This window comes from Achroia grisella, unplaced genomic scaffold (genome assembly GCF_030625045.1).
Source record: "Achroia grisella isolate CSIRO2021 unplaced genomic scaffold, CSIRO_AGI_Agris_v1 utg511, whole genome shotgun sequence".
NCBI classification, from domain to species: Eukaryota; Metazoa; Arthropoda; class Insecta; order Lepidoptera; family Pyralidae; genus Achroia; species Achroia grisella.
In genome coordinates, this window is record NW_026712905.1 from 6,541,344 (window position 1) to 6,555,233 (window position 13,890).

The 13,890-nt window shown below is 31.4% G+C and overlaps 1 protein-coding gene across 1 annotated transcript in view; it reads left to right on the plus strand.

The window, feature by feature from the left end:
• The first annotated feature begins 286 nt into the window (after positions 1–286).
• LOC131846382 (hemicentin-2-like) overlaps positions 287–13,890 on the plus strand; it is a 31,582-nt gene continuing 17,978 nt past the window's right edge. Inside the window, exons 1-2 of the mRNA XM_059195657.1 lie at positions 287–448; positions 6,604–6,740. Coding sequence (XP_059051640.1) covers positions 409–448; positions 6,604–6,740 — 177 coding nt within the window. The 5' untranslated portion in view covers positions 287–408. The remainder of the gene's footprint in view (positions 449–6,603; positions 6,741–13,890) is intronic.

Sequence of the window (13,890 nt, forward strand, 5' to 3'; positions counted from 1 at the left end):
TTTGTCTGCTCTATTAGAGTTAAAACAAAGCCTATATCCTCTTGCGTTTAGGCCGACAGACGTAACTTTTGCTTCTGCAATATTAGTATATGTATAGATTAAAATACAGTAATCCGTGCTTGATGACTAATTACAGATACAAAACACTAATGTTTCTCATATATTATTATGCATAGCACATTCAACTATGTATTAGATATTTGAAGAACAGGCCATACCAATAAATATATTTTTTATCTCTTTCAGATTATTCAATAATTAACGAGAGCAAGAACAACAGAGAAGACAGGATAAAATGGTACATCTAGGGCATTGTTATCACTAAATGATAAGTGGGGTCAAGTATAATTGGGGTATTTGTGTAGTGTAGTGTTGATTGAACAGCATGTGAAAAGACATAAGGACACAATGTGGGCGGCGGAGCTGAGCTGTTTTTTCATATTATTCGGTAAGTGTTATTTAATTTTTATCTTATTTTTTTGTAATACAAATGATACAATACAATTCAGTATGAATTCATAGTTCTGCATGTAAATATCTTATACGCAGAACTATGAATTCATACTGATTTTATAAAACATTTGTGTATTTCCACAAATTATTATTCTGTACAATTTAAAACACTTTAAAAGATTTTAAAAGATAAGACATAAGCATAAATTCATAAAACTAATGTGCATTGCAGTGTACCTCCATGCAAACAAGATTAAAATTAATACATATATGGAAAATAGTTTTGTTTTCAAAACTATTTTCCATATTTCAAATCGACTTGAATAAAAGTATGAAGTTAATATTTCAAGTCCACTTTTTGTTATATTTTTGTCTTGGCTCTTATAATGCTGTAATCTTACTTTAACTACGTAGTATTTCATACAAACAGTATCTTCCATTGAAATAAACAACAAAGAGTTTTTCATTTGTTCACTATTGTTTATATATTATTAAATTGTCCAACTCATATGATGTTCAACAATTCAAATACTTGCTTAAATCCAAATTTATAGTTTGATATTTCCGTACTAAGCAGCGCCAATTAAAGCGAGGATAGTGATTGATAACACATATCAGTTGGATGTGGAAATTGATGCGCGAACGTAGCCCAGGGAAATAAAGACGTGGACAAAATCGCCGGCATTCGTTAGCATCAAATATCCAATTAACTATACCACTATGGGTATATTGTTACATATAACATAAAGTAATAAATATTCTTGTCTTGAATAGTTCTAAAACTTCTTGTAACATATGCTTACCTTTTCTAATGTCGAATTGACAGTATATACGTAAGTAAGTAGTAAGTAAATATCAAAGTTTTGGGCTAGTCATACCGACGAACCTACTATATTGAATGTTTGGTTTAAACACTACATATCTATTAGAAATTGCCTACCAGAAAATTCCATACACCTGCTAGAATTCAGTTTCTAAAGTACAAATGTACGAGTACGAGTATAAGTGAAACTGATATTCTCATTTTCTGAAGTTTAATTTATATGTATATTAAGTTATTTCAAAAACTTGACATTAGAAATAGAAATTCTCTACCGCTTTGTAAACTATGTGCTCTATTTTCTTAATAAAACCACTATAATCTTTATCATCATACATAACAACCGTTAATCATTCACTGTATTCACTGATCTCTTGTCATAATCCTCCTCGGATTTAGTCTACCATGCCGTGTTATATATCAGTTTTCTTTTTCCTGTATGTAGCGATGTCTGTATTTGTCTGTGTTCATAGACGCCGCTTACAATGTATTGGAAAATATAATTTATATAATAATATAATAATGTTCTATTTTATGCCTTTGAAATAAGTAATACGAAAGTTACAAAATAATAATGTAAAAATTAATATATGTTAAAAATAATATACATTTTAGTATAGTTAAGGTAAAGTTCTGAAGTAGGATATGAAATATTCATTACTTAAAAATATCACCTAACATCCTATGAGTTCAATGGCTTAATAGAGCTTCTAAAGGTTAATATCCGTATACATATATATCTGTAGACTACAGTCGCAAAATAATTTACCTACATAACACAAACACGGCATATCATGTGTTAATCCTTTTGTTAATGTTCAAATAAGCCGACATATGCAAATGCTTACTAAACTTTTTATATATTTATATTACCAGGCAGGCAGGCAGGTAGACAGAATTGTGGCACTGAAGTGCTATCCTTATATAGAATATTAGTTCATTAATTTTCCGATCTCGTCTGATTACTGCTACACGCGATTTTCGATGACTTTTGACTCCTCCCTCAAGTAGTACACAACCTACTAATAAGTGTAAAGACTTTTGTCTATGTATCTATATATGTACACTTTAATGTGCTGTATCTATATCATTGTTTAGCATGACTTTGGTTGTTTTAAATCGGCACCTGCATCAGTAGGCCTAAGATGCAAGTCTTCGGCACAATTAACCATATGTGGTATATTCTTCTTATTTTTTTTTTCTATATTATCCTATTTTGTTATATATCGTGATTGGTTGATATATAATCAAGAATACTATTAGATATTTTGATAGAATTTATATCTTATCAACATCGATCGATGTATATACCTTGATATTCATAAACTGAATTGTACCTAAATTTTTTATAACACGATGGTAGTAAACAAGCATACGGTCTATCGTCATTGTAAACGGTTACTGCATCCTCTAGACCCCTGAAAGAGAGGGTCACGGGCGCTGTACCGACCCTGACAAAACTTTACTTTTTTTCAATATACTGTAAAAATCAGTATGTTTTTAAAGGTATATTTAATATGAAAGTACATTACACAATACTTATAGGAATTCTGAATCTATTGACTTTTTTTCACACAAATGGCAAATACTACTCTATTTACAATTATTAAGACGATACAGATGTAATAAAAGGCAAATAAACTTGTACGTTGAAGAAGATTTTGTTAAGTACAATATTTTATTTAAATTTGTGTCCGAAAGCAATATCTAAATTAAATCTACACTTCCTCCATGTTCTGTTTTCCATATGACCGTGCTACAGTTAAGCACGTATCACGATGTCGTTAACATTACAATGGGTGTAGATTATTCACACGAAATCCACATTGTTTGTTTTCAGATGAACAATAAATAAGGCAGCCATGACCTAAACGCAATTTGGTTTCCAATTCAAACAAATGAAACCCTTTTATCTTTATAACAACAGAATTTTCTTTTTCAATAGAATGACTACATAATGAAATATTTACAAAAACCTCGGTTAATGTTCAAAAAAGTGGGGGAATAAAAAATAACGCGACGTGACGGAAAACAAAGCACGTTTTTATCGCTGAAAAGGATCGGTTGATGTTAGCTGAACTCGGGAACTTTCGGTGTGTTTCGGCAGCCGTAGTGATGATTCGGATTTTTTTCTCATCATCAATTTTGCTATGTCATCCTTTATCATAATTTTCGGGAATAAAATTATATGAATATGCCTAGAATCAATACAATTAAACTTTTTAGTTTTAAGAATTTGAATCGCATTTCATATATGTTATTTATTTTATACAGATACATATATGTTATATTATCCAACTTAATATTATAAGTTTCGTAGACTTTCAAGTGTAATTTCTACTTACTTAATAAATATAACTTCATCTGTGTTGTGTCTACAAAAGGTAAAGTTCGTTAGTATCTTTATCAAAAGTAAAGTAAACAGACATGTTAAATTGCTCTTCTTATACATATAGTACTCAAACGACAAGACAGGACAGTTTTTGTACACATAATTAATTGTAAATGTTGTTTGTATTAACTTAATGTAGACTGAAATTATTCTAATATAATTGAAGAACATATATCTCAGACATCTGTAAAGTAATATGACGTTAGTTGTTAATAAACTTAATAATAATTACGTATCTGAACATAACAAGGAAGATTACGACAATAATTTTACACTAATTTACATTAACGATCTCCACATGTGTTGTAAATTAATTGCCAATAACCATTGCTTTGCGGCGATAGAACTCTAATCTAGTAACAAGACCGAGGGAGATATTAGACTATATCACTAATATAATCCTAATTTTCATTTATGTTAATTACAGCATTATTACAATACTAAATTACCTTTGTACAACCATTTAACGGTAGATAGGTAACTATAATATAGAAATTTAATGAAATACATATTCTACTTTATATGTACTTACTTACCTACGTAACTTAGTTTGTTACTCTGTCACACTTGTCAAATATACAAATGTCTATGAGAGAAAGCTCCGTCAGCTCATTGGATGCTATTATAGCTAGGTCTCTACTAGTAGCTAGTACTAGCACTTCCATTATATAACAGTTTCATATTCCTTAACCGATCTTCCTTGCACCTACTAACTAACGTATAGTTAATAATATTTTTATACATTGTTTCTAACCAATTCGCACACTTATTACTATTAAATGAATAAACCATCCGTTTTGTTCATATAATTATCGATATGGATTAAATCTTGTTTAAATCCTAAATCATATTTATATAGAAATATGAATACTAGATTAAGAGTTGTGGTGAAAAATACACGTACAGAAGAATTATCTACATATATAATGGTTATTGAATTTGACATTGAAAAATTTTCATGTTTTAGTTCCAACCCAATTCTACCCTAATGTATCCGGACTTTCAAGACTGTGAAAACCTATTATTGAAGAAACTATTATTATTGAAGATTGTGTTAAAGACAGATAGGTTGCTTGTCCGTCATCACCTAACAAACCCGTATCAAATCCTCTATCGAATGGAACACAAACTTCTCCAAATCTGCCAAAACCAACATAATGATAGAAATTATATAATTTCGTACAGCTATCGGGAAATTATAATACGTAAACCTAGATGTAATATGAAGAACGTACCGTGTTAGGCCTGAATGTACACAGTATCTAATATTTACGATTAAAACTACTAGCTCGAATTCATTAGAGTCAAAATATTAAATACATAATGAACTGGCTAAGTAACTAAATAAGATTCGAGCAGCCCAGTCCGTACAAGCAGCACTCGTTCCTTTTTCTTGCGGAAGTTATGTATCTAACATTCGTAATACATCCATACCTCTGTTTCATATAACCGTACAAAATTGAGATCAGTCGTTAGTTTAAAAAATATTGATATTATAAATTATAGATATTTCGATTCAAATTCGCCGATAACTATGTCGAAAACATGGATTCAGCTGTTGCATTCAACACAACGGTGAAAATGTAGCTGAGTAGGATGAATTTTAAAGGTAGACATTATATGTTCACAAAGCAACCCAAAAATATGTCCAAAATCAAGCGTAATATACAATTTGTATGTGCCGCTTGATTTTGATCAAAAGGCTAGGGTGCTCGCATATTCCACAAAGTAGTTGTAACCCGCAACTATGTAACTTTTTTTTTTGGATTGCCAAAGTTAGGCAAAGCCAATATCCGGTCTCGTGATACAGTCTATTTTGTTATTAAATTTCATTGAGATCCTTTCAGATTATTATTGGTCATAAAAAAGTAATAACAGACAGACAAACAGTTAGATAGATAAACAAGTATATTGACTGACAGATATTCTTGAGCAGTTATAATAACAGTATGGAAAGTATGGATGAATACCAAAGACTTACCTGTCAACATGGTTACCAATTGAACACGTCACATTTAGTTTGTCCTTGATACGACTTCACTAGCACGTGCCAAATTTCCAAATTTACTTTAGTAATATATTTTATTATAATATGGAGAAAATTGACAAGGAAATTCGACTTACTTAGTGCTATAACGGAAACTTATGATAGCTAAATACATATTTCATATTATATGGCCTTGATATTATAAATAAAGTATAATTTAATAATTTTGAGCTATAGGTACGAGTATATCTCTAAAATAACTCTTAAATCATACCAGTAATAGTTATTGCATAATCTGTATTCGTTTTATTATTCGGACTAAATAATAAAGTTTTGTAGGTTGCCGAAATTAACATCCATTTATAAATAAACGCTTACAAATGTGTTTTATAATATCAGTTTTTATATTATTATTGTTATTTATTTTTAATCTATTCATACACATATGTAGATCTTAGTGCCAAGAAAAAACCCATATTTAGGCGTACAAGATTATAAGTTTAAGTTAAAAAATATATTTTGCAGGCTTAAGTTTTCCATGTGTTTATATAATTTGCAGTGAACAGTGAGAGCTCTAGTCTTGATGCATATACATTTTACTCAATAGAAATAGAAATACCCAACCAAAGAAATTCGTACAAAGTCCATCTCTAGCTTCCGGCAACGTTTATGGATGCATAGATTTTCATTGCCGCAGGTAGGAGACATAGACTGCCCGGCAGTTTCGTATTATTTTTATTTCAAGCTTCAAAAACATAAATACTATACAGCACCTAAATAACTAGCTAATGTTAGACCTACACAAATATAAATGCACAATTCATACTATACACAGCTATCATAGGCCATGCCGTAACATCTTGTAGCTTTCCTTTTGGGATTTTTATATATTTAAATTCGAGTAAATATAACCTTTCCGCCCTTGTATACATAGTTCTGTTTGTGGTTCAGGTGTGACAGCTGGCGGCGGGGGCTGGGAGCCCTTGGGGCAACCGTACTTCGACAACAGCACGAAGCGCGAGGCCACCGCCGCCGTGGGCCAGCCCGCGTACCTTCATTGTCGTGTACGGAACCTAGCTGATAGAGCGGTAAGTTTTCCTGCATATACATTTATAATAAGAATATAACATTATGTATTATATAATATACTCTAATTCCAAAAACATCGAAGTCTGTTTCTATTTGAAAAAAACTAACTTGAAATAACATATCCTAAGATAGCGTGCAACAACATTAACAAAAGTACTGAATGGATTTTTTACAGTAATATAGCTTATACCTACATCAGAATAATACATAGACTATAAATATCACGCGGGTGAAACCACGGGCACAGCTAGTAATGAATAGATCAGAAACTTTTTAAAATTGTCGAGACTTCAAAACCTAAACTAATAATTGTTAGGTATCTTCTTGTCTCTGAAGTTTTCAATGATTATTATTTATTTTTAGACTTTAGAACTACTCCCTAAATTCCTTTAAAGTTAATCTAAGTAAATTTAATTTACAATGTTATTAAAATAATACTGTATATTTATAAATGTGCTCACTTGAGAATTATTCCATTTTTAATAGCAATATCACATATTTACTCAAAGCTCATGAAAATGAAAAAGTGCATAGTCTTTTTTAATCTTGTTAGTATCAATTTATACATGTGTTATACACAATATTATACTATTATATATATATATATATGTCTAAATTACTTTATATGTGATAAATAGTATAAGATAATTTTTAGTCCACAAAATTTGTACCTTTCACGAAAACAAAATTGTGGGTAAAGGTATAAATATATTTTATTAAAATTATATATTTAATGCCTAATATAAAGGTAAAATTATAACAAACACGAAATATAAACCAAATTGATTCTGCAGTATAATTAAATATCCTACTGCAGTAACCTTACTGAGTGTACATTTTGTTGCTATCAGAATTCTATTTGCAGTGACAATTGCATGCAAAGAATCAGCTACGAAGTTATTTATTTACAATTTATTTAGAAACTATATTTTATTATATCCTATTACAACCTGTATTATATAAATTAGAAAAGATAAGATAAAGATAAGCTGACGCAGTTTATGTATTCGTCGGTTGTGAAATAAATTATAATGTATTTTGTGTATATAAGACGTGGGACGGCGTAAGATAGACTTTGTACGGGTAGACTTTGAATAAAGTCATCTTCAGACATGACACGTTGATTCCCCAAGATAGCAACGAATGAGGGTTAAAATTACATTAAATGACAATGAAGTGTAAATACTCTTATATAAATATACACGACAGCTACCACTTATTAATACGTGGGTCGTAATAGTTGGCTAAAGAGACAAAACACAAACAGATTAACACAATAGAATTTAAAACTTGAAAAAAGCGTTTAATTTTTCATATTCTTTTATAAACTATCTAGTAGGCTAATACCAGCTGACAGGTTTAGCCTGACTAATATGCTATCACATAATGTCAGGTTTATTGTAAATAAAACTGAAAGTGTCCAACAAGGACACTTTCCGTTTTATTTCCCTACTATACCTGTTATTGTTTTCTACTTTGTAGTAGAATCGAAGAATAATAAATACCTTATAATAAAAGAAAAATATTTTATGACATAACTTCTTGATCATATTTTTGATAAATATTTTAGTTGTACCATAAAAATATGGATGTAATCCGAATTTAATTAAACAAATAAAATAAAATAAAAATGGTAGTAGTACTTATTAAGACATCCATTTCAAAATCAAGTGTCGACCGATCGAAGTTTATAACGAAAGATTAAGCCACTTCACATCATACATCACTTTCCTTTTTACAAATATGACTAAATATTAGGTAGGACATGTTTATAGTTGTACTTATCTCATTTTTCACATGAATAATATACGTTTTCATAGACGATGTCTAAAAATGTAACATAACAGATTAGAATATCAACAACGTAAAATTCAAATACGAAAAAATACAACACATTTGTTCATCGGAGATATCTTTGTGTTTCAACTATTCCATGTCCTTGTTTAACTATGGATCCAGGAAGGCAGCACGATGTCTATATACATATAGCGAATAAGAGCTATATAATATTAAAGGCCGTCTGCATATTGTAAGAAATTTTCTCTCAGAAAATTCCAGCCGCTCGCCGGAAGGCACCGTGTGTATGGTATTTATACTAGACCCGGCATACTATCAGGATATTAAAAATAGAGAAGTACTTTAACACCGGTCCCTTAGGAGAGATAATTACCTACTCTGTAACTCGGATACTCAGGGCTGTTGTTATACATTTTGGTATTATCCCTAGATATAAATGGTAGGGTCAGCTAATGTCTATACAGAATATTTTTTAAACTGGGTGTACATATATATAATAATAACAATAATAACTCTTGGTAATCCACACAGTGCAATTTAGTCCCAAGTTATCAGAGTTTATGTTAAAAGTACTAGACAACTGATACACTTACTACATCTTTTTTTAATTAATGCATAATATATGTACATCGTGGAAATAAAATATTTGAACCATGCAAGGAATTAAATCCGCGACAGTTCGAAGTAAAGCCGTATGCTAAATAGCTATATAACCTGTATAGTTTACTTATATATTTTTATTTAATTAATATAAATACATAATTGGCCCTATTTTAGATACTTTTTTGCTTTTTGAAGTTCGACTATCAACTAAACGTCTAATCCATGAAAGAGCAAATTGAAAATAAATTTTATTACATTTATGTCCTCATTAGATCATAAATGTTCAAATAATTCACTTAATGCAGCTTGATGCCTCTATTGTATCAAATCGCATGGATTGTAGAGGTCTTCGTTAATTTGATGAGCGGATGAAGTCGCTAGTGCAGCTAAATAACATCGTAAATCTAGCTAAATGTTCTGTTTCGCCAAATGTCCATATAGATCCTAAAATATAGTCTGTATTCTAGAAATTACTACAATATCAGCAATACCTAATTACTGTGATATGTCTATAATACATTTTGTATGAAATAGCGTAGTATAGTCGTTAGCTCGTCACGTTTCAATCTAGGTCACGCTCATTTGAAACTAAATCAAATTAGCTGCAATGTATGTCAAGCTACCATAATCATAAAGTCTAATTTACAGTTCCACAAATTTTTAATGGTATAGTAAATTTTAATAAAATTTCATGAAAGTATCCATAGTCTACAATATTCTATAATCGTCCTCAAAAGGTATGGTATTATAATACACTCCACAAGATTAGTAGGATATAATTTATAGATATTAAATTGAACTTATAATATATGTATTATTAAGAAAAACGATGTCTTTTATTGTTGTACTTCAAAGTTTCTCGTTAATTACATCTCAGAAAATGTAAACAAAGTTTGTTAACTTTGAATTGATGAATCGAAATAATATATTCTTGGTATTGTCTATACTCATAGATACAGATACAAATACTTATGTTAGTGCTTTCAATTTCATTTCAACTGTAATTGTCATAAATATTATAATGTCTCCTCAGTTTGAAGACACTCTCCTTGATGTGAAGCCAAATCTCGAAGATATATCCAGTGACGTTCAGTTTTGCGGTCATTTGGAGGACAAGGCCTCAAAAAAGCTTGGTTTGCTCAGTAGAATGAGACGGTATTTCACGGCGGCTCACCGTTTGTAGTATACAAGGCGCAAATCCGGCCGCATATGGAATACTGTTCTCTCTGGGAGGGAGCTCCCCAAACCAGATACTTCCATTTGACCGCATTCAGAACCAAGCAGCCTGAATCATTGGTGATCAATGTCTATGTAACAGACTCAACCCATAGGCTTTGCGGCGAGATATTGCATCTCTATATATATATCACGGGGAGTATTCTGAGGAATTGTTCGAATTAATACCAACCGCTGAGTTTCACCACCGTACTATCAGCCAGAAACTAAAATACCATCTGGATGAATGGCGGTCCTCTACAGTGCGGTTTTTTATAAACCTTTTGCCACGCACAACCACATTGTGGAAACACCTTCCAGCAATGGCATTTCCGAACCGATACGATATTGAAACCTTCAAGAAAAAAGCTTATTCCTTATTAAAAGGCCGACAACGTACTTGCAATTCCCCTGGTGTTGCGGGGCTCATGGGCGGCGGTAATCACTTACCATCAGGTGAGCCACATGCTCGTTTGTCCCCTGTGTAATAAAAAAAAAATGTTGGGTAAAATATAAATGTAATGTAAGTAAATTACTATTCTTGTTTCTGATTACTGCAAATATCTATTTAATATAATTATAAATGTTTATAATTATAATAATGATCAGGCCACGATAAACCGACTCCAATCGCTGCCTTATGATTAATTTGAAAACTACTGGATATTTGATCAAATGAACACTGAACCATAATAAACACTGGGTTTCAAATGAAAAATTATACTGAAAATACATTAAAAGAGTTCCGAGATATCCCCCATAAAAAGAAAATACAATCAAATTGAAAACCTCTTATTTTTTAAATCGGTTGAAGGAACTACCTTTTATCTACATGACTATAACAATTATAGTATTCTTCACACATCATCTTCATCATGGTGGACCTGTCTTGTCTACTTATTTTATATTCCTCATGTTAGTTTGAGGTTCGCCTTTCACATTTAAAACCAAAGGTATAAAACCATCACTGCCAGAAGCCTCCCTTGGGGCAATAAACCATGCCAAACAATTAAACTTCCCTTTGTGCAAAGTTCTATGTCTTAACCAACTCTTAATATGTTATTTTGAAATATTAGAATAAGTCAGACTGTTTTAGTTATACATATTATTTTATCTATATTCAATATTCTTCATTTTGTCTGTATTAGATGTCTGATATATTTCTATGTTCAGCACTTCATTGTTTATCTAAATATTAAGACCTGTTTGATTGTATTAAAACAAACTGCGAAATAAAATACATTGTAATTCAAATTCAAATTCAAATTCAAAATATCTTTATTCATGTAGGTCTATTACAGACTCTTATGATATGTCAAATCTACCGTAAGTCGTCTGATAATAATAAAAGTTTTTGAAGTCGCTCAGTTCGGAATGATATCGAGATGAGAAGAACTGACAAGAAACTCAGCTCGTATTTTTTTCAAATAATAGTGGAACATGTTTATGATAAATACAGTTATTAAAATTCAAATTTGGGAGAATAGAGTGACCACCAGCATATGCTATCGCAAAGAACAAAAAATCTAATCAGTGTTCACAACCTGAACAGACCAGTCCCCACAAGCAGCACCCGTTCACGTATGACGTATGAGCCAGCCATCATTGTACTCAACCATATTTGAGGGAGCACATCGACCCGGCCCACCACGCCGCCGCGCCGCCACAAGTTTGAACTTTATAGCGAGCATGACTGTTTCAGGTTACTCCACTCGTCAATTATATTACTTACAGCATAGGCTGTACCGATCACAGTTTTCACCCAGTACAATATTAAATTTACATTATTTAATTTACAATATGTCATTACAAAATTTATAATAAGTTTCTTAATAAAAAAACAAGCAATTTTAATAATAAAATAAACAAAAGTATGTTTATGCAAAAACAATCAATTTGAGAAGATTAATACAGGACAATCATGGGAGTAGACCTTGTGGAATGCAAAAATAAATCATCGACAACCGCTCAAATTTGATAAAGATATTGTTTCGTTGGTCATGGGTGGGCGTCATGCACGGTAATATCGTATACGTATAAATTATGGTTTAAAATCGAATAATCCTGCCATTTTCATGCTATAAATTAATTTGAATTTAGAACCATTTACAAAATGGAATAAAAACAGATTATACATAGAAAACGAATTATTGTGTTAATTACTATTTATGTTTGAACTAATTATAGACGTACATGGACAAATGGATTAAACAATAGAATTCATCAATCATCGTAACATATGTCAAGGTGAATCAACATGTAGGCCGACTTTATACGCGATCGAGTCTAAATCAAATTTTTAACGAGGTGGACTTTGTAAACAGTTGTCTAGGGTGATACCTCTGTCTCGCCTGACTCGACCACCAAACAGCTGGCTTAAGATGTTTCAGTTGAAAAGTAAGATAGGGCAGTGAATATTGTAGGATATGAAAGCATGATATCTTAATCCCGTGGAATGGCAACAAAAGCAAAAGTGTGATATCACGGTCGTTACATGATAACGGGATGTACTGTATGACTCTATTTTTCACATTTAGCCTGTGATTTGGGTTGTTGTGCGTGACCGTGGGGCTATTCATGTATATAGGCGACGATTAGCACTTACCGTTAGGTAGGGCGTTACCTGTTTGGCATTCCAGTTATATAAAAAAAACTAATATTAAAGCGGCACATTAAAACTAATAGTGATCGATTTTCAAGCCATTACTCGTAACGTAACGTAACGTGCGAGACTTGAGTTCTGTACATTCTGTAAAAGAAAGTCATAAGTACCAAATTATAAAGAAATTATGTTCTGCCGTTTTCACTTAATACGGTAATAAATGCCTGGCACTGTTTTACACATACTACTGTCCACAATAAATAACCTATAATCAAATGTATTATTCATAATAACATTTCCAGTCTAATGGGGCATAAAGTGGTGACAGTAGTACTACCGCCATCATTTATCGTACAGATACATTAGAATTACAATGTCGAACTCCTGTCAACGTCGCTTGCAAGTACTTATCTACTTAGTATACGGGCTCAACGACCTGAACTGGCTACATGACGCTATTTAGTTCTACCCCATACTACCTTTTGCTAACCGGTAATCTCAATGTGAAAATAACTCTGTCTGTCTTATCTTTTCACGCCTAAACTTAATTTGTAATTAAAATTCAGTTATATGAGTTGCTTCTTAATTTCATTGTATTTTTTATTTATACATTTTGTCTATTAACCACCGACGTGACATATGCAATAATAAAAGCATAAATCAGAACAAGTACGGAAGAAAAAGTTTTTTCATACCACAGAAGTGGCAATCAAATATACGGCCCATCTGGTAACTGGTAAACACTACCGTACCATGTAGGCATCTGAAGTGGGCAACAATACAAAATAATTACAAAGATCGCCTTAGGCTATCTAAGGCAATCTTCATAATTATTCAAATATATTATTAAATAAATGTAGTAGTTCTGAAAGATTCTCCACACACACAAATATGAAATTCGCATAATATTTAAAATGTTAGTAATTTTAATG